Source organism: Amblyraja radiata, chromosome 28, assembly GCF_010909765.2.
Source record: "Amblyraja radiata isolate CabotCenter1 chromosome 28, sAmbRad1.1.pri, whole genome shotgun sequence".
NCBI classification, from domain to species: Eukaryota; Metazoa; Chordata; class Chondrichthyes; order Rajiformes; family Rajidae; genus Amblyraja; species Amblyraja radiata.
Genome location: NC_045983.1, coordinates 30,825,132 through 30,849,895, shown reverse-complemented (window position 1 = coordinate 30,849,895; position 24,764 = coordinate 30,825,132). Strand labels below are relative to the sequence as shown.

The 24,764-nt window shown below is 43.6% G+C and overlaps 1 protein-coding gene across 2 annotated transcripts in view; it reads right to left on the bottom strand.

Annotated features, from left to right (window-relative positions):
• Positions 1-3,219: 3,219 nt before the first annotated feature.
• The window catches only part of prpf8 (pre-mRNA processing factor 8), a 46,582-nt gene continuing 25,037 nt past the window's right edge, over positions 3,220-24,764 (bottom strand). The window contains exons 22-42 of one of the 2 annotated variants that reach the window (XM_033046214.1): positions 24,312-24,522; positions 23,488-23,604; positions 22,539-22,786; positions 21,566-21,745; positions 21,343-21,478; positions 20,670-20,839; positions 20,037-20,166; positions 19,794-19,940; positions 19,115-19,275; positions 17,768-17,959; positions 17,043-17,280; positions 16,076-16,204; positions 14,115-14,228; positions 13,438-13,611; positions 12,427-12,620; positions 10,734-10,973; positions 9,116-9,257; positions 7,791-7,931; positions 6,451-6,590; positions 5,120-5,322; positions 3,220-3,664 (exon numbers count right to left, since the gene is read on the bottom strand). In XM_033046214.1, the coding sequence (XP_032902105.1) occupies positions 3,510-3,664; positions 5,120-5,322; positions 6,451-6,590; positions 7,791-7,931; positions 9,116-9,257; positions 10,734-10,973; positions 12,427-12,620; positions 13,438-13,611; positions 14,115-14,228; positions 16,076-16,204; positions 17,043-17,280; positions 17,768-17,959; positions 19,115-19,275; positions 19,794-19,940; positions 20,037-20,166; positions 20,670-20,839; positions 21,343-21,478; positions 21,566-21,745; positions 22,539-22,786; positions 23,488-23,604; positions 24,312-24,522 (3,562 nt within the window). In that variant the 3' untranslated portion in view covers positions 3,220-3,509. The remainder of the gene's footprint in view (positions 3,665-5,119; positions 5,323-6,450; positions 6,591-7,790; positions 7,932-9,115; positions 9,258-10,733; positions 10,974-12,426; positions 12,621-13,437; positions 13,612-14,114; positions 14,229-16,075; positions 16,205-17,042; positions 17,281-17,767; positions 17,960-19,114; positions 19,276-19,793; positions 19,941-20,036; positions 20,167-20,669; positions 20,840-21,342; positions 21,479-21,565; positions 21,746-22,538; positions 22,787-23,487; positions 23,605-24,311; positions 24,523-24,764) is intronic. The other variant, XM_033046213.1, reaches the window with a different exon arrangement.

Here is a 24,764-nt window from a genome sequence, read left to right as displayed (position 1 = left end):
GGTCCAGGTGCTTTTCGGGGGTTCACCCCTCTGAAGGATTTCCTGACATCGGCCTCTGTGACTGAGACTGAAATGCCATCACAGCGAATGGGGGATCGGGAAGGCACATCAGTATTCTCCCTGTCAAAGCGTGCGTAAAACGCATTGAGCTCGTCAGGGAGTGATGTTACACCGGCATTCGAGCTGCCTCCTGGTTTTGCCTTGTAGGAGGTGATTACATTCAGACCCTGCCACAGCTGCCGAACATCTGTCTCGTCCTCCAGTTTGGAGCAGAAGTCCCTTTTGGCCTTTTTGATGGCCTTACCAAGGTCGTATCTGGTCTTCATGTAGGCCACTGTATCGTTGGATGTGAATGCCCTGTGTCTGGACTTCAGGAGAGTGCGGATCTCAAAGTTCATCCAAGGTTTCTGATTGGGAAACACTCGGAAGTCATTTGACCCACTGAGTCCACACCAACCAGCCAGTTCACACTGGCTATGTTATCCCAGTCTGAAGAAGGGTCCCTACCCAAAACGTCACCTTATCCATGTTCTCCAGAGATGCTGCCTGACCTGTGGAGTTATTCCAGCACTTTGTATCTATCTATGTTAACCCACGTTCTCATTCACTCCCTACAAACTGGGGGCAATTTACCTACAAAACGGCATGTCTTTGGGATGAAGGGAGACATCGGAGCACATAAAGGAAACTCAGCAGTCACAGGGAGAACGTGCAAACTCTGCACAGATAGCACCCGAGGTCAGGATTGAACCCAGGTCTCTGGCGCTGTTGAGGCAGCAGCTCTACCAACTGCACCACTCCAATACAAACCGTGAAAGCAAGCTCTGTAAAATAGTTGACCTCTATATTGAGTGCCAAAGGCTGGCGTGGGCCTAGAGTGGATGCATGGAGATGTCCCTTGATCTTGCGTTGGATCTCATTGCAACAGTGTAGAAGACCAAGACAGAGTGTCAGTGAGAGTGTGGTGGAGAATTAAAGTGAGAGAATTGAAAACCAGAGCACTTGGAGGAAACCCATGTAGTCACAGGGAGAATGTGCAAACTCTACACATCTTTACATGCTTTACTTTGAAGTACTTTGAAGGGCTTTTTAAAGCTAAAAACTTGTCCATATTATTTTGAACAGTAATTTATATGGACTCACTGAAATGGTCTTGTTGGCCATTTCCACACCAGAAGCAGGGAGGGGTCTAGGGCATTAAGTTTCACAATGCCAACAATCTGTACATCTACCAGTGATATCTTCAAAATGTTTTTTATGCCAGGTCAATAGACAAACCAATAATCACTGCCTTCATGTTCACAATGTTCCATTTAGAGATCTTCCATCAACTTGCTTTGCAATTCCTTTGGTATCAGTACCCAATGTTAACATTTTATGTCACTTTGGTTGGCGGGCAGCTCATAGCATCTGCAAGGGAGGTGGTCTTGGAGGGGAGGCTCCTCAAACCATAGAGAATCCCGTACGACTCACCCCCTCCATGACACACTGGACAACCTGAGGAGCACCTTCAGCAACAGACTGGTTCCACCAAGATGCAGCACAGAACGCCACAGGAGATCCTTCTTTCCTGTGGCCATCAAACTGTACAACTCCTCCCTCCCCCTTCAGTTGAGGGGTAGACTGAGACTGGACCCCCCCCCCCCCCAATCTTTGCACATCCCCAATTCCTTTCCCCATGTCACATTAATTTCATGTTTCATGTATTTTGTGTTTTTTATGACTGTGGGCAGATCAATTTCCCTCCTTGGTTAAATATATTTCTACCGTACCGTATCGAATAAATGCTTTTTCTTCAATCAGACCCGTGTCTGATTGGCATTTCTGTCTTTTTTTCGTAAACCATCATTTGCAGTTCCTTGTGATAAAAAGGAACTGCAGATGCTGGTTTATACGTGTGCCTCCTTTCAACTTAACCTGCTGCACTTCATACCCTTGCCGCTTGTCTTTTTTGTATCTCATTTCCTCTGCTGAATGGTTAGAACATGAATGTTAAGTTTCTGTAGACACACGGAACTGCAGATGCTAGTTTACAAAAAAAAAAAAAAAAAAGTGATGGAGTAACGTAGCAGGTCAGGCAGCATCTCTGGAAGACATGAATAGATGTTGTTTCAGATCGGGATCCTTCTTCAGACTAACTGTAGTGGGGGTGGGAGGAGGAGGAAGCTGGAATAGTGGCAGGGACAGGACAAGGGCAGGTGGATACAGGTGAGGGGGATTTAGACTGGCATGCGGTTTTGTCAAAGACCAGAAAGTAATAGACAAAAGGCCGAGGGATAAGAAGTGAGATGTGAAGCCAGAGGAAGGAATATAGGTGGAAGGGGACAAGGAGAGGGCAGGAAAGGGGGAAATTGGGTGCGCACCAGGGTGGAGGACAGGGAAGAGGGGAAAAGGAGGGTGGGGGGGGGGGGGGGGTTTCACCTACAATTGGTCAATAGCTGTGTTTATTGTGATTTCTTCAGAAGGTAGTCTTTGTTGAGAAGGACAACCAATTTTAGCCTCTTGTTGTGACGTCCACTTCTGCATCTTTATAACAGTCTTGCTCCACCTTGGCCAGCAAATATTTATGAAAGATTTTCCCAGCATGAGCTTTTTGAGTTTACATAATAATATTTCTAATTGGTACTTTGGGCGGCACGGTGGCGCAGCGGTAGTCGCTGCCTCACGGCGCCTGAAACCCGGGTTCGATCCTGACTATGGGCGCTGTCTGTACGGAGTTTGTACCTTCTCCCCGTGACCTGCGTGGGTTTTCTCCAATATCTTCGGTTGCCTCCCACACGCCAAAGACATGCAGGTTTGAAGGTTAATTGGCTTGAGGTAAATGTAAATTGTGTGTGTAGGACAGTGTTCATGTGCGGTGATCGCTGGTCGGCGCGGACATGGTGGGCCAAAGAGCCCGTTTCCCCTCTGTATCTCTGAACTATCTACGTTACGGCTCCAAGATTGTGGAAACTCAAAGCTTATCAATTTATTGACTTTACGATTGGACATGTCACGTTTGTGACATTCCTTTTCTGCACTGTGCTACCTCAGACCAGTTGAAATGAGCGCACTGACTCTTACCGACACCATTTCTGAAGCAGCCGCATCTTGCAGCAGCAACATTGAACAGGCAATTCTGAAGGAGCACAAGTATCAACCTCATTGAGAGAAACTCCCTGCTGGCACATTGCGAGCGTCATCAGATTGAATAAAAATAGAAACACAATCAACTTGGACTTTAGTTAAAAATTTAAACTTTAATCCAGCAGCTTCTAAACTCTACACATCATTACACGAGAAAGTTTATTTTTTAATACAGATAAACTAAATGTCCAAAATTGTTCAATTCTCACTATGTAGGTACGACAGTTGGAGGCAAATATTTAACACAAAGTTACCATCTCACAGACATGGGTGGAGCTTGTACTCTGAACAGAATCTGAACTTTAACAGAAGGCATGAGCAGAATCTACGTTTCTTTGTTGAATATCAACAGTACACAAATCCGGTGGTAAGCGTGTGATTTTCTAGGAGTACATATCCTCCCTGTCGGCGTTGTAGATCTCACCCTCTTGCAGTGAAGCAAAGTTCAGGAAGTGGGATGGTCTGTGGACTTCATGGTAGAATTCTTTTGGGTTGGCCAAGTGGAGCTCGTACTTCATGTTGGGGTCGTGACGAACACCTAATTCAAAGTTTAAAAAGTTAACCAGCTGCACAGCAATTATTTAATCGCAGTCATACAGCGTGGAAACAGGCCCTAGGGCCCAACTTGCCCCCACGTCCCATCTACACTAGTCCCAATTGCCTACGTTTGGCCCCTATACCTCCAAACCTGTCCTATCCATGTACCTGTCTAAATGTTTCTTAAACGTTGGGATAGTCCCTGCCTCAACCACCACCTCCAGCAGCTCCTTCCATACATCCACCACTTTCCCCTTAAACCTAGATCCTCAGGTTCTCGATCTCCCTACTCTGGGCATCTACCCAATCTATTCCTCTCATGATTTTATACACATGTATAAGATAACCCCATATCCTCCTGCGCTCAAAGGAATAGAGTCCCAGCCCGTTCAACCCCTCCCTATAGCTTGGACCCTCGAGTCCTGGCAACATCCTCAAAAACAATATAATTTGAATAATATTATATCATAAAGGCAAGTCTGGTGACCTAGACTATCGATCTAATCAAAATGTAACAAGACCTGCTCAAATGATACATAACCTTTGGGGTTTATGGAGTTTGCAATGGAATCGAGTCCCATCAGCTGAAGATACAAGTGAACTTCAGTAATCACAGTAGACACAAAGCAAGAAATCAAAGAAAAGATCAAAACTGATGCTTCTAATAACTATCTGCTTTAATAAACCATTTTATGGGCAACACATTGCTAAAATTATTGTGCTGAATGCAATTATGAAAACACACAATCTGTTAATACAACCATAGACCAGCACAGCACAGGAACGGGCCCTTCGGCCCACAATGTTTGTGCCGAACATGATGCCAAGTTAAGCTGCTCTCATCTGCCTGTACATGATCCGTATCCCTCTATTCCTTGCACTTTCATGTGCCTATATAAAAGCTTCTTCCTATATCAAAGCCTCTTAAACGCCACTATCATGTCTGCCTCCACCACCACCCCTGGCCATGCATTCCAGGCTCCCACCACTCTGTGTAAATCTCTTGCCCTGCATGTCTCCTTTACATTTCCCCCTCTCACCTTATAGCTACGTCCTTTAGTGTTGGACATGTCCACCCTGGGAAACAGGGTGCTGACATAATTTTGTATAAAATAATCATTTTTGTTGTTAAATAGATAGACCAGACTGGTCCTCAAACTGGAAAATGTTTTGTGAAACGCTATTGTCTACGGAACTGGATTGAGTGTAGACTTTTAACCGCAGTGTGTTGAAAACATAATCAATTTGAATGTACTGGATTCTAATGCATGCACCTTAAGAACAGTCAATTGCTTCAAGCAAGAACAACACGAACTGGGTAGAATGAAAAGCTTACTTTGCAAATACATTAATCTTGGCGTAAAAAAAGATGAACTTTTGCAGGATGATGCAAACCTTTTTGTTGTCGTTACGTTGAGAAACCGAATGAAATAAAATAAAGTGCCACGGTATTTACCCATGAAGTTGTAGTTCCAGGAGCTCTGTCCGGGCACCATGAAGAAGCCGAGGAATCTGTCTGATAACAACATCTGCACCCTCTCGTAGTGGGAGGGCAGATATCCTTTGGGGTTATTGCCTTTGTCTGTGTTCTGCCTGCCCCACTCATATCCACTTGGGGTGAGCTTGTAAGCCGTCAGAGTGCAAGAACCTGGAGTAAAGCTAAAGAACAAATACAGGCGCTTAGTACCAGAGATCTGCACAAAACTTTCCGCAGCTTCAGTGAAGTATTTTTCACCGGTCAATTTTGCTCCCAGGTCACTTTTAATTGCTGGCCTTTGTCAATGGAACAGCATCGCAGCGCAGCAGTAGAGATTCAGGTTCGATCCTGACTACGGGAGATGTCTTAATAGTTCTCCTCATCCCGCTAAATCATTACATACAAAGCATACAACAAATGCAATCAAGTATTGGGAGAATGAGTTTACGATCACATGCAAACCTTTCCAACTGCTTTAGGCCGGTCTAGCTGGAGAAAACCAACATGATACACAGCCATAGACATGTACAGAAGCTTAGGTCCTGTGGCCAGAAGCAGAAATGATTAACGAGTACGGGCCTTGCATTTTACTCCCTTGTGATTTATGGGGTTTTTAAATAACACGCCTGTTTAATTAATACCAAAGCCTAATTTACGGCCTGTATTTTTGAAATAACGCGTTCAAATTCACGCCTGTTTAAATTTTTGTTTCATTTACACGTTTTTGAATTACACGCTGCTTTTCAGGAACGTAAACTCCCCTCACCTCCCACCCCCCCCTCACCTCCCACCCCCCCCCCCCCCAACTAAATGCAAGGTGCCTCTATGATAATTGTAATATTCCACCACTTCTGTCTCTAATTAGTGTTTCTACATAGTTATAGAGTGGAAACAGGCCCTTCGGCCCAACTTGCCCGCACAGGCCAGCATCAATAGTGGTTTATTGTCACATGTGCAACGCAGTGAAATTACTTTTGAGTTGCCAGATTCATGTCCCATCTACACTCGTCCCACCTGCCTGTGTTTGGCCCATATCCCTCTAAACCTGTCCTATCCATGCACATTTTCAATGCGAGTTACTTACAGTCCACACCAAACACAGATATGCTCTAAATTCCATGTGTAAGAAAGAACCGCAGATGCTGGTTTGAATCGAAGGTAGACACAAAATGCTGGAGTAACTCAGCGGGTGAGGCAGCATCTCTGGAGAGAAGGAATGGGCGACGTTTCGGGACGAGACCCTTCTTCTCTAAATTCCACCTCTCTACATCTGTCCATTCAAAGTGCCCAAGAGAGTCTGTACTTTTTACCTGCACGTGATGATGATGGTCTTTTCCCCATCCCAGGATGGGTTGTCAGCCATGACCTTTGCATGGGTGGTGACATCTTGTGGTGACAACTGCGGAGACTCATTTGGTTGAGTGTGAATCCAGCCGAGAGGCTCCATTTCCTGAAGAAATCATTTGGAATGGAAGGTAATACTTCATTAATTAGCACATGCATACCCAAAGTATACAAATAGTCGCCAAATATAGAGCACACAAAGTTACAAAGAACCCCTCGCCGGCTCTTCACCCACCCACCCCCCCCCCTCCCCAATGCCATGTCCTCCAATGTCCATTGTTCTTGCTCCTCCCTCATGGTGGTTGCCCCGTGCCGGGTCCTCCTTTGTTCCTTACCCCTCCTCCCCTCACAGTGGTCCCCCCCGCGCCCTCATCGACAAAGGCTAGAGACCCACCAGGCTCACCGCTGCCAATTGCCAGGTTCAATTAATACTGATCAAATTATAAAGTGCAGCTTAACAGATGTTTCTGATATAGAGATCACCTAATGAAAGATTTAAAACATTCCCAAACTGGGTGATTAAATATCTGAATGTTTATTTATATTTGGATACTTCCATACACACAAACAGTAACCAAACCAAAGGTTAATCTCTGCCTCAGAGGGCGGTTCTCTGGATGCTTTCAAGAGAGAGCTAGATAGGGCTCTTAAAAATAGCGGAGTCAGGGGATATGGGGAGAAGGCAGGAACGGGGTACTGATTGGGGATGATCACATTGAATGGCGGTGCTGGCTCGAAGGGCTGAATGGCCTACCCCTGCACCTATTGTCTATTAATATTAGGGAAGGAATCTATTTAAAAACTTACAGCCTTTCCGGCAAACACAGAATAAAAGACAGTGCTGGAGTACCTCAGTGGGTCAAGCAGCATCACTGGAGAACACGAACAGGCAATGTTTTGGGTCGGGACCCGGCTTCAGACTGATTGTATTTGGAAGTGAGAAAGCGGGAAGAGGTGGGAGCCGGACAACGCCTGGCGAGTGATAGGTGGAGAGAAGTGAGGTGGTTTTGATGGCAGATGGTTGGATAAAGGCCAGAGATGAAAAGCCAAAGTTTCGTGAGATAAGGAGAGACAATGCGTAAAATGTGAAGCCAGAGGAAAGGATGTAGATGGAAGGGGATGGGTGGGTGCGGGGGCGGGTGTGGAGTGGTAGGATGTGGATCCAGGTGGGGCACAGAGAAGAGGTTTCCTGCAAGATGTCTTATGAGTCAATCAATGAAAGAGAAACAATTCAGCCATCGACTCTTCGGTTGTTTAACGTACATGACATTGGTACAACACATCCCAGGGCAATGAACCTGCATACCTTCAGATATTCATGTTGTGGTAGTTGGTTAGGCAGATGCACAGTCTGATGGGTTCCCCACTGGGGCACCATCACGATGCATCTGATTTCCTTCACCTGGGGATTATCCGGAGGACTCACACCGTACAGATATCCAGCAATCTACAAAAGATACAGTTTTCAGTTCAGTTAAGTTTATTGTCACATGTACCAAGGTACAGTGAAAAGCCTTTGTTGCGTGCTAACCAGGCAGTGGAAAGACAATACATGATTACAATCGAGCCATTCACTGCGTATAGATACATCATGAAGGAATAAAGTTTAGTGCAAGCCAGTAAAGTCCGATCAAAAATAGTCCGAGGGTCCTCGATGAGGTAGATAGTAGTTCAGGACTGCTCTCCAATTGTGGTAGGATGGTTCAGTTGCCTGATAACAGCTGGGAAGAAACTGTCCCTGAATCTGGAGGTGTGCGTTTTCACACTTCTGTACCTTTTGCCCGATGGGAGAGGGGAGAAGAGGGAGTGGCCAGGGTGTGACTGGTTCTTGATTATGCTGCTGGCCTTTACTGTAGTTACCTCGAAATATAATCAATTCTAAATCGTATTCACATTTCAGGTGAAAATTCACATTGTGTTCAGTTCGGTCAATTTCCAAAGGAATGTGTATGCTGAACACATCCATCCCTTTACACCCTCGCACTACGGCAGAACCTACTTAGCTCTGGTCTTCATGCCCGATATTCATATTCTGTTTTAATTCAATTCAATTCAACTTTAATGTCATTGCACAAATACTAAGTATGGGTACAACGAAATGCAGTTTTGCGTCAGTCCGTAGTAGTAGTGCATATAGAAATTAAAATAAAAGAAGATACAGAATAATCAAAAATACTGAATAATTAAACAATGGGGACGGAGGGACCGGAGAAATCTATCGGCGGGACTCCGAGTTCAGCAATGTGATGGTATAATTGTAGAAGCTGTTCCTCATCCTACTGGTACGAGACCTGAGGCTCCTGTACCGCCTCCCTGATGGGAGGAGGGCAAACAGTCCATGGTTGGGGTGGGAGGGGTCTTTAATGATCTTCCCAGCCCGTCTCAGACATGAAACGCAATCACAAGCTGCAGTTCCTCACGTTTCTTTGTCATTTCCACCACCGGCCACATCTTTCCCTCCTTTCCATCTTCCTATGGACTCCCTGGTCCGCTCATTTCTCAACACACTCTCCGCCGGTCCCTACGAATTCTAGTAAGGGTGTCAGGGGTTTTATTGTGAGAAGGCAGAAGAATGGAGTTGAGGGGAAAAGATAGATCGAGTGACCACCGATGACTACAGGGGGAGTTTACCTGCGCTCTCAAATCCGAGATGCAGATGAATTTCTTCAGCACATTCTTGGGCAGGATATAGGTGTAACCTGTCTCCTTGATGTCATCAGACGACACGTAAATGTGATTGGTTCGCAGATGAAGGTTGGCAGCAGATATGGCCCTGTGCAGATGAAACAGCATGAAGCACAACTTGTGTATTAAAGATCGGAGCTTCTGGCATTCAGTAAACGTAAGACGGCAGAATTTTGCACCATTTACTTTCTCTTGCTCTATTTTATTGAAAAAGTCTCCTCATTACAAAAATCTGAATTTATATTATGCCAACCTTTTAATTCCCCTTTGGCTGTCTAGATGCAGGAAAAATGTTGGGGAAGTCCAGAACCAGGGGTCACCGTTTAAGAATAAGGGGTAGGCCATTTAGGACTGAGATGAGAAAAAAACACTTTCACCCAGAGTTGTGAATCTGTGGAATTCACTGCCACAGAAGGCAGTGGAGTCAATTTACTGAATGTTTTCAAGAGAGTTAGATATAGCTCTTAAGGCTAACGGAATCAAGGGATATGGGGAAAAAGCAGGAACGGGGTACTGATTTTGGATGATCAGCGATGATCATATTGAATGGCGGTGCTGCCTTGAAGGGCCGAATGGCCTACTCCTTCTTTCTATGTTTCTATGAACAAAATCCTAGCCAGTTGCCTTATTTATCTAGTCAACGAAAAATGAAAGAAATATCTCAGATGTAAAAAATTAATGTAAACAACACCATTTGATTAAAAAAATGATTAAAAATTAAGTGGAAAGACAGGGCTTTTAAAATATTGCGCCAAAAAGTATCTTAACTTGGAAGTATTGTCAAATGACCATGCTTTGCATTAAATATGGTAGGGCTGCCTTGAAATGCATCTTCAGTTGCCACTGAATGCTGCAGGTTCAGATCTGGGTGGATCCAAAGATTTGCGCACTACACACTTGTACTAAGTTACATACAACCTAATAATCTCAAGTGACTTTTTAAACTCTAACCCCCCAATTCAGTAATGAGCAGTAAATTGTAAGCACATTCAGAATGTATACATTTATCAGTCTAAATCTTTAAAAGTGTGTTTACAGCTTTTAAACTGTGATATTTATGCATTCTGAAAGTTCTTAGAGACATAACGAGTAATGAATCAGGTACTAAGGATGAAATAATATTCAGATAATTAAGTCAGGCAATGTGGAAGCATAAACTTAAATTATATGAACAAATTAGATTAGATTAGAGGTAGAGCATGGCAACAGGCCCTTCGGCCCAACGAGACCATCGATCACCAGCTCCGTTATCTCACTTACTCATCCATTCCCTACACACTTAGCAACTTAGAGGCCAATTAACCTACAAACCCGCATGCCTTTGGGATTTGGGAAGAAACCGGAGCACCCGGAGAAACCCACGCGGTCACAGGGATGACGTGGAAATTCCACACAGACAGCACTGGAGGCCAGGATCGAACCCGGGTCTCTGGCCTGCGTACATGAAATCCTATTCACAACCACTTTGGTGGCTGCAAATCTATTTAGCATTAAATGGATTATCATCCAATTATCAGTTGACGTTTGATTTGCTATGAAGACAGAACCAATAGATAAACGATACCTGACTCTCCATTCGGTTTTGGAGGAGAAGGTCTGGGTCTCATAGTTACTGGTGGTTGAAGTGATGATTTCATCGCCGTGCTTGTTCACAGTACGCGTCTGTGTGGCTGTCAGCTGAGACTGCTCTTTGGTCTGCTTCTCAATTTCTGCAATCTGCTGCCTCTGTTGAGAGGGAGCGGAAATCTCCATCCCCAGAATAATATCACGAATCTCAGACTGAGTTAGGGATGCCACGTTCACGCTAGAATGAAAAAACAGTAGTTCAATGTCAATGATGTGGGACTGGCGGTAAGCAGAGTCAAAACACAAGATATACCCGATGCGAATTTGCCAAACTACATACAGTAAGCCTGGGCAGTAACGGACCGCTACACAACGGATTTGGGTTATAGCGGACTGAGACTCGTTGCTCCACCAGTTACCCACTGAGCTGGCGTCTCTTGGCGTGCCTCCAGTTGTGGGAGCGGAGCGAGAGAGCAACATGAAGCCGGCTTGCGTACCGGGCCCGTCCCTGCCGCAGATAGGCACAAAATGCTGGAGTAACTCATCTGTGAATCTTTGGAGAGAACGAACGGGTGACGTTTCTGGTCAAGGTGCACCACGTGTGGGGCCCGGGCTCTGTTGCTTCTCCACTTCTTTAACCACCCCCAAAACGCAATTTCTTCCCTCCCAGCCTTGGGTTAAACTTATTTCGTTATATAGGTACAATCGGCAAAAGTGGACACCACCTTTCTCCCCCCACCCCGTGGTCCGTTATTGCGTGGGTTTACTGTACTCGACAGGACAAAGTCACCAATTATTCTGTCCTCTCCCTGGCCAACATGCCTAGCATCCCTGCGATCCTCCAGCAGAAGCATCTCTGCTGGCTTGGACGTGTGCACTGGATGGAATATGGACGCATCCCCCAAGATGTGCCATGTGGGGAGATCGCCAATGCGCCGAGTCCAAAAGGAAGGCCAAAGCTTTGCTGCAAGGATACGATTAAAAGAGAAATGACAAATTTTAATAATGGCGCTGAAATCTGGGAAGCAGCTGCCAAAGACCATGGGGGAGGTGGAGAAAGAACCTCCAGGTGGGTCTGAAGCACCAGGACAGCACGTGATTCAAGACACTGGAGGCTTGGCACCAACACCAGGGCGTCACAGGTAATGGGGAGAAGGCAGGAGAACGGGGTTAGGAGGGAGAGATAGATCAGCCAAGACTGAAAGTCGGAGTAGACTTGATGGGCCGAATAGCCTGATTCTGCTCCTAGTGCTTATGAACCACAAAATGGTCAACGACAACAGCAGCGCACTCCCCCAATCCGACGGCCAGATGCAACTCCACCTGCAGGACCTGTGGGAGTGTCTGCCTGTCAAGGATAAGCCTAGTTAGCCACAGCAAGACATGCAACTACAGATGAAAGGTTCCCCCCTCAAAACAGGACGTCAACGCCGCACCACCATCAAACGCACACAGATGGACGGGCGCCAACAACAAAAAACACCTGAGAACCGATGTTTGAAACAAGGTCTCAGCAGACCACAGTGATGCTTAACACGTTTAACAGTGTCAGACAAATAACAAAGAACATATTTTCAAATTGTTCAATGCCCAAATATAGAAAGGTCAAATTCTTCCAAAAGTAACACTGAATCGATTGCAATAGTATGCGCGGAAATGCCTGGATGGTTTCACCACACACAGTCACTCACTTGTTTTTCTTGCCGTAATCAGCCAGAATGAGATCTTTCAGCTGCACTTCCACTTTAATCCACTCTTCATCGGTCAGCGTTGGCCAGATGTGATGAGGCTCCGTGATTGTAGTTTTGTCCGGTTTCAGGATTACCTTGGCACGATCATTGTTCACGTGGAGTGCGCGAAGAATCAAAATCAGACGTGAGAATGCCTATAAACCATGAACCAGTGGGGATGGAGAGAGAAATAAAGGCTTGAGATGTATCGGAGCCAATTGAAATGAACAAATGCTCTGAAATATTTTTGATTATCCATTCCTATAGACAGGGAGGTAATGCTGAGGCTTCATAGGGCATTGGCCCGACCGCATTTGGAGTATTGTGAGCAGTTTTGAACCCCATATTTGAGGAAGGATGTGCTGGCCTTGGAGAGGGTGAAGAGGAGGTTTACGAGAATGATCCCAGGGATGATTGGGTTAACATATGATGCGCGTTTGACGGCACTGGGCCTGTACTCGCTGGAGTTTGGAAGGATTGGGGGGGGGGGGGGGGGGGGGGGGGAGATGACGACACCTCATTGAAACTTACCGATTAGTAAATGCCTGGATAGAGTGGATGTGGAGAGGATGTTTTCACTAGTGGGAGAGTCCAGTATCAGAAGCCATAGCCTCAGAATAAAAGGATGTGCCTTTAGAAATAAGGAGGAATCTCTTTGGTCAGAGGGTGGTGAATCTGTGGAATTCATTGCCACAGATGGCTGTGGAGGCCAAGTCAATGGATATTTTTAAGGTGGAGATTGATAGATTCTTGATTAGTACAGATGACAAGGGTTGTGGGGAGAAGGCAGGAGAATGGGGTTGAGTGGGAGAGATAGATCAGCCATGATTGAATGGCGAAGTATACTTGCTGGGCCGAATGGCCTAATACTGCTCCTACACCTTATGTAATGATTGTGTCTCTGTATGCTGCGGACTCTTCTGTCCTCCTGACTGGTGTCTGCAAACGGAACTGAAACACCACTTTACTTACAGTATAGGATGAAATGGTCTTCAGCCAGTCATCGTACAGGTTAAACAGCACCATCTGTGGTTCTGTTGCCTTTAAAATCAGGTCGCCAAACTTCTCCACTTTCAGGCAAGCTTGAAAAGGCAACTGCAGCTCGGAGCCTTTGATCACAATGTTGGGGAAATCCAGCAAGTGGACCTAAACAAACATAAACACAAGAGTTCAAGCCTTGCTCTCGGAGTTCTTAACTGTGTACAAACCATAAACATCACTTTAAACCAGCTTATAATTGTAATATATTCTGTTTTTTATCAATATTAAGGGCCACATGACATGCAGGCAATAGTTTGTGCAACTTTTTCCAAATTATCAATGGGACTCAGAGAGTTTAGTTTAGATACAGCACGGACACAGGCCATTCGGCCCACTGATTCCGCACTGACCAGTGATCCCCGTACATTTACACTATCCTGCACACACCAGCGACAATTTACAATTATACCAAGCCAATTAACAGACAAACCTGTTCGTCTTTGGAATGGAGAGACGGTACAAATTTTAGAAACACCTCTGTATCAAAACTCAGTTTAAATACATTGAATTCAGCATGATCTTTTTAATCTGTCAGCATGATCTTTTGAAATAGCCATTCGTTTTAAATATTACTTGTGATACATCTTGGAAATGTAAAGCTTACTTACTTCCAGAGGATCTAACATGCCCTTCCTTGTAACAATGATCTGTTTCGGCTGCTCTTCAACTGGAAGTGATCGGATCAAGGCAGCCACTTCTTCGGCAGTCTTCCATTTTGCCAGCTGAATTATAAATAAAAAACAATTCATTAAAATTAAGTGAATACAATAAAACCTGTTATTACAGACCTCTTTATAATGGATTTCGGTTACGGCAGACGGTCTCTTTAAGAACAGTTGCTAGTTACACGGTGGAGGTAATTGAAATTGACAAGCCACTGATATTGACAAGTCACTGATATTGACAAGGCACTGATATTGACAAGGCACTGATATTGACAAGCAATCTCTTCCTTGGGCACTGAACTCTATTAAACAGTGTAACAAACAGTCTTTAGTATTTCTGGCTTGCTGTAACATAAATACATTTTAGCTATCAAAAGGAACTTTGTATTTGAAAGCAACTCGTTGTTTCACAGAGTGACTGCTCGGTGGTTGGAGCGAATCCCTTACCTGATTATAGCAGACAATGGGCAATAATGGATACCATCTTCCCCTAATGTCCATTTCATGGAAGGTTTACTGTACTAGAAATAACTAATTGCAGACAGTTCTAAGGCAAGGTTGAAGTATTCATGTGAAAACATTTTTTACCTGAATAACCATTTATCAGTTTATTTATTTATACATGTGTGTATATATTTATATAATGATATATGGACACACTGATCTGTTTTGTAGTCAATGCCTACTATGTTCTGTTGTGCTGAAGCAAAGCAAGAGTTTCATTGTCCTATCAGGGACACATGACAATAAACTAACTTGAACTTGAACTTGATTTTGCGTGAATGACAAGATACAATGACATGACAAAAAATACTTTTATTCAGTTCTTCTCAAGTCAAATGGGACTGAAATTTGACTTAAGCTATTACCCCTAAAGCGCTTTGAGTAAAATTAAACTGTCCCAAGATGCAAGGAGTTTAAGAAAGAACTGCAGATGCTGGAAAAATCGAAGGTAGACAAATCTGCTGGAGAAACTCAGCGGGTGAGGCAGCATCTATGGAGCGAAGGGAATAGGTCGAGACCCGAAACGTCACCTCTTCCTTCGCTCCATAGATGCTGCCTCACCCGCTGAGTTTCTCCAGCATGTTTGTCTACCAAGATGCAAGATTTTCACACAGAGAGTGGTGAATCTCTGGAACTCTCTGCCACAGAAGGTAGTTGAGGCCAGTTCATTGGCTATATTTAAGAGGGAGTTAGATGTGGCCCTTGTGGCTAAAGGGATCAGGGGGTATGGAGAGAAGGCAGGTACAGGAAACTGAGTTGGATGATCAGCTATGATCATATTGAATGGCAGTGCAGGCTCGAAGGGCCGAATGGCCTACTCCTGCACCTATTTTCTATGTTTCTATGTCACTTTCATAAAAGTACGTACAGATAAAGTGGTGCAGTGTAAAGGCAAGGCAAGGCAACTTTATTTATATAGCACATTTCATACACGAGGCAGACTCAAAGTGCTTCACATAAAAACATGTCATACAATAAATGAAATAATAAAATGAAATAAAATAGAACTAAAAGAAAAGAAAAGCAAAATTAAAAATGCATTATAAAAAGTGCAAAAATTAAAAGTGCAATGTAGTTAAGATTTAGCTGAAAGCTAAAGTAAACATAAAAGTTTTCAGTCTTGTTTTAAAAGTGGTCAAAGTTGAGGCAAGTCTTAAATCTTCAGGAAGTTTATTCCAGCTATTTGTTGCATAGTAACTAAATCCTGCTTTCCCATGTTTTGTATTTACTCTGGGAATCACTAGCAGATTGGTTTCAGAAGATCTTAGCGGTCTAGAAGGCTTATATAGTGGAAGCATGTCAGTGATATACTTTGGCCCTAAACCATGTAGTGATTTATAGGTGAGCAGCAGGATTTTAAAATCAATTCTCAAATCAATAAAGCATCGTGAAAATATTACCTGGCCCAATCGTTTCTGGCCGGCCCACACAGAGGTGTGAATGATTTTAAGGAAGAGCTGGCCTGTCCTGGGGTTGAAAATGAAAATGGCTCCATTGATGGGCTTTGTTGTCAAGTTACCTTCAAACGTCTATGAAAGAACACAATCATGGAGGGGGGATTACATTATTAGACTAATACAACAGAAACTACACAGGTTAAAAATTACAGAAAAAGCAATATAGACTCTTTTTTTTTAGATTAGACACAAAATGCTGGAGTAACTCAGCGGGATTGGCAACATCTCCGGAGAAACGGAGCAGGTGACGGTTCTGGCCAGAACCCTCCTTCATACTGAAAGTAGGGGGGGGAGGGGGGAGAAATAAACTGGAGGTGAGGAAAGGCCAGAAGAAATCATGGCCGGCAACATGGAAGTGGGAGGAGTTGAAGGAGAAGTTGTTAAGGGTGAGGACTACGCGGGGATTAGACATTTCTTCTAAATTGCATTTAGTTTTAGTTTGGTTTAGTTTTGAGGTACAGTGTGAAATCAGGCCCTTCGGACCACAGAGTCCGCGCCGACCAGAGATCACTCGTATACTAACTAGTTCTATCTCACACACTGGGGACAATGTACAGAAGGCAGTTAACCTACAAAACCGCACGTCTTTGTGATGTGGGAGGAAATCGGAGCACTCGGAGAAAACCTATGTGGTCACAGGGAGAACGCACAATCCCAATCAGACATCACCCCTAGTCAGGATCTGGGACTTTGGCGCTGTGAGGCAGCAACTGCATCCAATTGCAATTGGTGAAAGATGTAACAGTGGGATATATAGGGAATGGGACGTAATATGCAAGGGTTATGTAGCAACTCTACCGCTGCGCCACTATGCCGGCCGTGCATTCCTCAATCCCACTGAGGTCTTAGTTGAACATGCTTACCGGTTGCTTCCCTTAATTAGTGTTGTTAAGCTTTCTCAATTTTGTACCTTATGAATGGTGACCCGGTACACATTGGTATCGTCCACAAACCAAATGATTTGGTTGGAGAAGAGTTCTCCATAATTCTGTGAGGAAAGGTACGGTTCCGTTGGCTCAGAAGAGTACAGCTGCAGACCCTTCCGAATACGTTCTCTCAACACATATAGAGCAGGATTAGCCTTCATGATCTTTGCCATTGCTTGCTGGATCAAAGGTTTGGCACCTGGAAACCAGTTACCATAAGCACTGCAAAATGAAAATGGGCAGCATCAGTAAAGAAATTCCAGGATAAAAATCTCTAAATAAATGTTATAATATAAATAGCGTTTATTACATACCTAAATTTATTGCTTGATATTAAGACAACTGATTTAGAATGACCTTATAAAAAATATTTAGCTCGCATTTGTTGGATTTTTTTTTTGCGTATGTAGTGAAGTTTAGTGCTTTGAACTGACAAGCTTTTATTAATAATTGTTTAACAAAGAACTGCAGATGCTGGAAAAATCGAAGGTAGACAAAAATGCTGGAGAAACTCAGCGGGTGAGGCAGCATCTATGGAGCGAAGGAATAGGTGACGTTTCGGGTCACCCCATTCCTTCGCTCCATAGATGCTGCCTCACCCGCTGAGTTTCTCCAGCATTTTTGTCTACCTTAGCTCTTATGATTAATAACATTCTTACATGTTTAGCCTTTGGAATACATTTTGCTGCACAACTATCTGAATACATACCTATGCAAGTTGTAGGCCAGATCGATGGCAATCAACACACCAGTTGGGGATGGGTAGATACTCATGTTATCTGTTGTATAGTCCAAGAACTTGGCCCTGGCATATCTCTCAATATCATGAGAGTCATAGTCACCCCATCGCAACTGAATATCTATCCAATATTTCTGAGTAGTAGTGCTGTCCATCACATCTCTAATAAAGAAGAAATCTCAGTAAATACAACATAATTCAAAGCAGTCAAAGACAAAAGAACACAAACTTTGATTTGTACTTTGCTTAGTATGGATGTCAGGGGTTATGGGGAGAAGGCAGGAGAATGGGGTTGAGAGGGTAAGATAGATCAGTCATGATTGAACGGAAGTGTGGACTTGACGGGCCGAATGGCCTAATTCTGCTCCTATCACTTATGAACAAACTATATTCACACCTTGGTAACCTTGATGTTATGCAAGTGTACCTGCAGCATCAATCATCTAATAATTGACAAACCTGTGTGAATTTTTGGAGGTTGTGTACTTACCAAGGGCAGGCACAAAAATAAATCAAGGAGGCTTTGTACAGGACTGGAAGCAGTTATGCCTCGACTACACAAAGCCCTGGCTGGATCACAGCATAAGCACTGCAAGGCCAAAAAGAAATAAGATAGACATAAAATGCTGGGGCAACTTAGCAGCTCAGGCAGCATCTCTGGACAAAAGGAATAGGTGACATTTTGGGTCGAGACACTTCTTCAGACTGAAGTAATAAGGACTGGATTCCCACACATTTGAAAGTCGAAGGGGTGACAGGACATCTCAAGTAATTAAGAGGAAAGAGTAAATCCAGATAAAATTTGGTTCCGTTATTTGACATATGGGCCACAGCTGAAAATTAGAGCCAGACCTACCTACTGCATATGAAAATAACAGTGGCAATTGAATTTGGGTAAATTGTTAATTTTAGATCAGAAATGAATGCATTCTTAGCTAGCAAAGTTAGTCAAGGATAAGGAAACAGGAACAAAATGGTAGGTACACAAAAATGCTGGAGAAACTCAGCGGGTGTAGCAGCATCTATGGAGCGAAGGAAATAGGTAAAGTTTTGGGCCAAAACCCTTCTTCAGACTGATAGGGGGTGGCAGGGAGAAAGAAGGGAAAAAAAGGAGGAGCCCGAGGGCTGGGGGATGGGAGGAGACAGCTCGAGGGCTCAGGAAGGGGAGGAGACAGCAAGGGCTAACAAAATTGGGAGAATTCAATATGGTGTTAGCTCGCAGATAAGCCACGATCTCCAGTAATGGCAGAATAGGTCTTAGCAAGTAAATGGCCCATTTTTAATTCAAATGTTTGTAAAATGGAGGAATGAACTCACTTAGAGTCAGCAAGCAGCGACGGTCTGGAAACATTCCACTTGTACGAAGCGAACAGAAGAATGTCAGCACAGGAGGAGTTCATTTTGTAAGACTTCCTCGGGTGGATGGTCTCTTTCTGTACAGTCTCAATCTCCAAAGCATCCAACTCTTGATCAAAGACCTAGGAAGAAGAACGGATCTCACATCACAAGATTCATGATGAAGTAATCCTCCAGAAACTGGAAGCAAGGTAATCTGAAACATTAATTTAAACGCGTTTGTGTATTTCCATGCTCAACTGCATTAAAACACTGTTCTATCACTGACACAACCTTCATTTCAAAACCAGGAGCAGACAAAAAAATAAATTGGAAGTTTAACCCTATCCAGTTTTTTCTTTGCTACATTGATTACTGATATTTCCTCTTATTATTCTTAATACTAAAATTTATTTCCACTCCCCAGTGTGTGTCTTCCTTTCATTCCTGATCCTCCTAAATCTGATTTCAAACCAATTAAAGTAGTCCAAGCACAACACAGAAGAAAATGCGGGGGCTGGCTTACAAAAAAACGCACACATTGCTGGAGTAACACGGCAGAACAGGCAGCATCTTTGGCGATGTCGAGAGTCGGGACTCTTTTTCAGACTCCAAGTATTCCAAAACTATGCCAACATTTCAGAAGGGACCAAACACTGACCTGACAAAGATCCATGACAATGCTCTCATGAATCTTCTGCCACAAATGGGCTCTGAAGATCTGGATCAAGGAAATCTTGAGGGTGGGTATTTTGCCATGCATGAAAATTCCTGTCAAATCCAACTGCACCTGGAAACCGACATACACCTGAGGATTAAAAAAAAAAGAAAAATTTGAAGTTAATTTCTTAAAACTCACTTCACAATCAAACGTCAACAATGCAAGAATACCGCAGACACTTACATTAGCTCTGTTGATGGTTGGCGACCACCAAAGAGTGAATCTTCTGTTGGGAATTTGGTTCAAACCAGATCGCTGGGCATTAGTCAGCTTCTTCCATTTCATGGATTCCTCAAAACCACTGGCCTTCTCCCTTTAAGACAATATTTTTGAGAAATCAAACATTTATATTTAAATTGAGAGAGGATTATTACCATTTACCGAGAGTTGTATATGAAGATTCATCAGACGCTCACAAAGATGTGGAGAGGACGTTTCTAATGGTGGGAGAGTCGAGGACCAGAAACCATAGCCTCAGGGTAAGAGGACGTACCTTTAGTAAAGGAGATGGAGGAATTTCTTTAATCAGAGGAAGGTGAAGCAGTAGAATTCATTGCCACACAAGGCTGTGGAGGACAAGTCAATGGATATTTTTAAGGCGGAGATTAATAGATTCTTGGTTAGTAAGGGTGTCAGGGGTTATGGGGAGAAGGCAGGAGAATGGGGTTGAGAAGGAAAGATAGATCAGCCATGATTGAATGGCGGAGTAGACTTGATGGGCCGAATGGCCTAATTGTGCCCCTGTAACTTATGAACAAAGCTCCTCAGACATACATACTAAATAATAGAGCTTAAAAGAAAAAAAAGGAAATATACCAGAATAGACCCTCCCACGTCGGAAAATATGTTCCCTTGAAGAGCGTGTGTTCCAGAATGCCTTCAACACCGCCTAGTGCTTGGATCATGTCTGTCCGATAGTTGTTCAAGTTCCACAGCTTGCCATCATGTCTTTGGTGGGTCCACCAAAAAGGATTCTGCTTCAATACCTGGGGTCAACATATCTTGGTTACACTCATTATTCAACACACACACCATTTTTCTCTTGCTATCAATGTTAAAAACAGACAATTCTACATTCAACAATAAGCAAGATTATAAGTCAATTAGCTTTAGATTGACTTAAAATTCACAAATAGGATTTGAGTTAATGGCCAACTCAGCCACTTGAGATGCACTTCGTGTTTCGTTATAATTTTACCCGCCTGTGTCCACCGTACAGGTATGACAACCATCCCTGTGCACATGAAAAAGGGGAAGAAGAGAAAACACACATACACAATTCTGGTATAAGAAATACAACAATCAGGCATGGTGCCAAGTGGACAGAACTACTGAAGCCTGTAGTTTTTCCATTAGAGGTTTGGTTTTGTAAATTGTCTGTACTGCATTTAGAGTGGAACGATTATGTGATATTAATGCAAGGAGGTCATGGAAGACAAAGATCTATGGGACGAGGGTTAAAATATCCCACATAATCTTCAAGACGCACCTGGTACTGTTTGAAATCAGTTCTAACTCTCCAGCCCTTGTCATAAGCCAAAGTGTGCCTATCTTTTTGAAATAATGTGTTAATACGTGGAATGCCTCTATCCCAGGAGTCTTCTAAATCTTCCAGAGTTAACCGTCTGAAATTGTAAAAAGAAAAAGAAGCTTGTCAGGCATCAGAAATGGCACAGTGTTAATATTATGGTTTAAAATTAAATGAAACTCACCGATTTTGTGCTATGGCCTCCTGTCGTTTCAATGCATATTCTGCCCAAACTCTCTGGGAATCAATGAACTCGCTCTCCCACGGCTGAATATAACGATAGAGATTAGGAATCAGTTGGTCCTCTTCGTGACTCATACCTGATCGGAAATGAGTGATGCCCACATCTGTCTGCTTGGACCACCTGCACAATGCATAAGATGCAATGGAAAGTAAACGTCTGGGTCTTTCTGCACAAACTAAAATTATAATTCTGAAAAATGTTTTGATATACTTCAAAATGTTTTAGACAAGAGGGGACAGCATCAAGGTGAGAGGGCAAAGTGTAAAGAGTTGCGTGGGCATGTTTTTTTTTTTTAAAGGTGGTGGGGGCCTGGAACAGGCTGCCAGAGATAATGGTGTTCAAGAGACTTTTAGGTAGGCACATGTATATGCAGAGAATGGGGGGGGGGGGGGGGGGGATATGGATCATAAGAATGAGGGGTAGGCCATTTAGAACTGAGATGAGGAAAAACGTTTTCACACAGAGAGTTGTGAATTTGTGGAACTACCTCAGAAGGCTGTGGAGGCCGATTCACTGGATGCATTCAAAAGAGAGTTAGATAGAGCTCTTAGGGAATCAAGGGATATGGGGAGAAGGCAGGAACGGGGTACTGATTGAGAATGATCAGCCATGAATGGCGGTGCTGGCTCGAAGGGCTGAATGGTCTACTCCTGCACCTATTGTCTATGTATCTATGTGCTAGCAGATGAGATTAATTTAACTTGGCATCATGTTCGGCACAGACAATGTGGGCCGATGGGCCTGTTCCTGTGTTTACTATTTAAGTTAATAACATAGCCTTCAGAGAAAATCATTACAATGTGATTACACAGTTATGTTTTCCACCAACAAATTATACAACACTTAATTAATTAGAGTACTTTATAACTGCTTATTTCAGTTGAGGAAATAGAAGTGTGTCTGTTAACAGTACCTCAAGTCAGACTGTGGGATGAGAACATGTCCCATTGAGAGCATTCCCAGACCACCGAGCTCCTTGGGGGTATAGAACACCACAGGAGGGAAACGACTTGGCATCTTGGAGTTCAAACCAATCTTAATACGTGTCTGGATCTTGTTTTCACATTTCACCAACAGGTCCAACAGTTCCTGCGTGTTGACCACTGCTTCACGAAAATAGGTCATCAAGCCGATCAGTGCGGTGTTCCACTTGTTCACAATCTAGGAGAGCACAGACATCGGAGCAGGAAGATTCAAGTGAACAAATTAAACACAGGTTGGGATTTCCTCCAGTTGTGATATCTTGTTGTCAAAATGCTACACCTTCTCACAGCTGCCAACTTGCAATAGACCTTCACAACTTACATTTCCACCGGACCCAACTGTGGGTGGTAAACTGTGCAAAAGAAAATGGGCGGCACGATGTGGGCCGATGGGCCTGTTCCTGTGTTTACTATTTGGTGGAGTTGCTGCCTTTCAGCCCCTGTTGTGCCAGAGTCCCGATCCTGACTCCCGGGTTCGATCCTGACTACAGGTGCTGTCTGTGTGGAGTTTGTATGTTCTTCCTGTGACTGTGTGGGTTTTCTCAGAGAACTTGGGTTTCCTCACACACTCCAAAGATGTACAGGTTTGTTGGTTAATAGGCTTGGCATAAGTATAACATTTTCCCTAGTGTGTGTAGGATAGTGTAAATGTGCGGGGATCGCTGGTCGGCGAGGACTAGGTGGGCCATAGGGCCTGTTTCTGCTCTGTATCTCTTAAACTAAAAAAATGGTTTGGGAATTTTCTGTAGGCTCTTTATTGTTGAATCTACAATAATCAAAGACTTTATTAAAAACGGCTTAAAATTATTTTACAGCTCCATTATTACTTTGAATGATAAAATGTCCAATGCATTGTGCTGTTTTGCAAAGGAACCATACCTTGGTGAAAGTGGTGGAACCGGAAGCCATGAGGATCTGTCGGACTCTGTTATGGAATCGCTGCATTGATTCATCATCCACCCGGAGGAAGCATTGTGCTGTACGCTCTTTGGTGACCTGAGTTACAAATTATGAAAGAATTTGCATTTGTATAGCCCATCACAATTGCAGCACGGCGCTGCCCCGCTTAGCATGGGCTAATGACTTGTATTCAATTTCATGCTTATCCCAATAATGAGCTGCCACATATACAGATGGCAGCAGAGGCAGTGAATACTTTGGAAAGTGAAGATTGATAGGATCTCGATTAGTACATCACAGGTTTGGAGGAGAAGGCAGGAGAATGGGCTTGAGAGAGAAAAATAGATCAACCATGATAGAATGGTGGAGCAGCCTCAATGGGCCGAATGGCCTAATTCAGCTCCATGTCTTATGGTCATATTATCTGATTACATATGGAATTTTAACAACCACAGTTGACACCAAGGCTATAATGAAGGAGTGAAGATAGGCACAAAAAGTTGGAGTAACTCAGCGGGACAGGCAGCATCTCTGGAGAGAAGGAATTGGTGACGTTTCGGGTCGAGACCCTTCTTCTTCAGAAGAAGAAATTTTGGGGTTTTGACAATTCAACGTCGCCCATGTCACACGGAGTTACTCCAGCTTTCTGTGTTAAATGTTCGGTTTAAAGCAGCATCTGCAGCCCCTTCCTACATATAACAAAGTGGTGCTTGATTAGCTTACAAAGACAATTCTAGGGTTGTGTAAGTTACTAGAATAATGGTTCTGGGGTGTGATTGCAGCCATACATCTATGCATTATACCTCATTTTGCAAGTTCCAGACTCCGTCTTTGTGAGTGAATTCCTCATAGCTTGTTCGACATTTGGGAAGGATGCGGCACTCAAAGCCCGACATGTTGAACAGCAAATTGGGATTGTCTTTGCTATATACAGATACAAAGCTGTTCTCCCACTGAATGGTGGTGACAGACCGAGGCAGCCGATTCTTGATATCCCAAAACACTGCTCGACCCCTACAAGGTGAATACAAGCAATTAAAAGCACTGAAGTCAGAGACTGAACCAAACCACCCCGATAACATTATGTTAACTAACCAAACATCAACTTTGAAATATCGCAGCTTTCAAATAGATCTGAATTATGTGGTGCGCCACCTATTTTAATAGGGATGTGACTGCAATGAATCAATCAATTCAAGACCAGTCGGCATAGATTTAAGGTGAAAGGGACAATGTTTAAAGGGGATGCGTTGGGC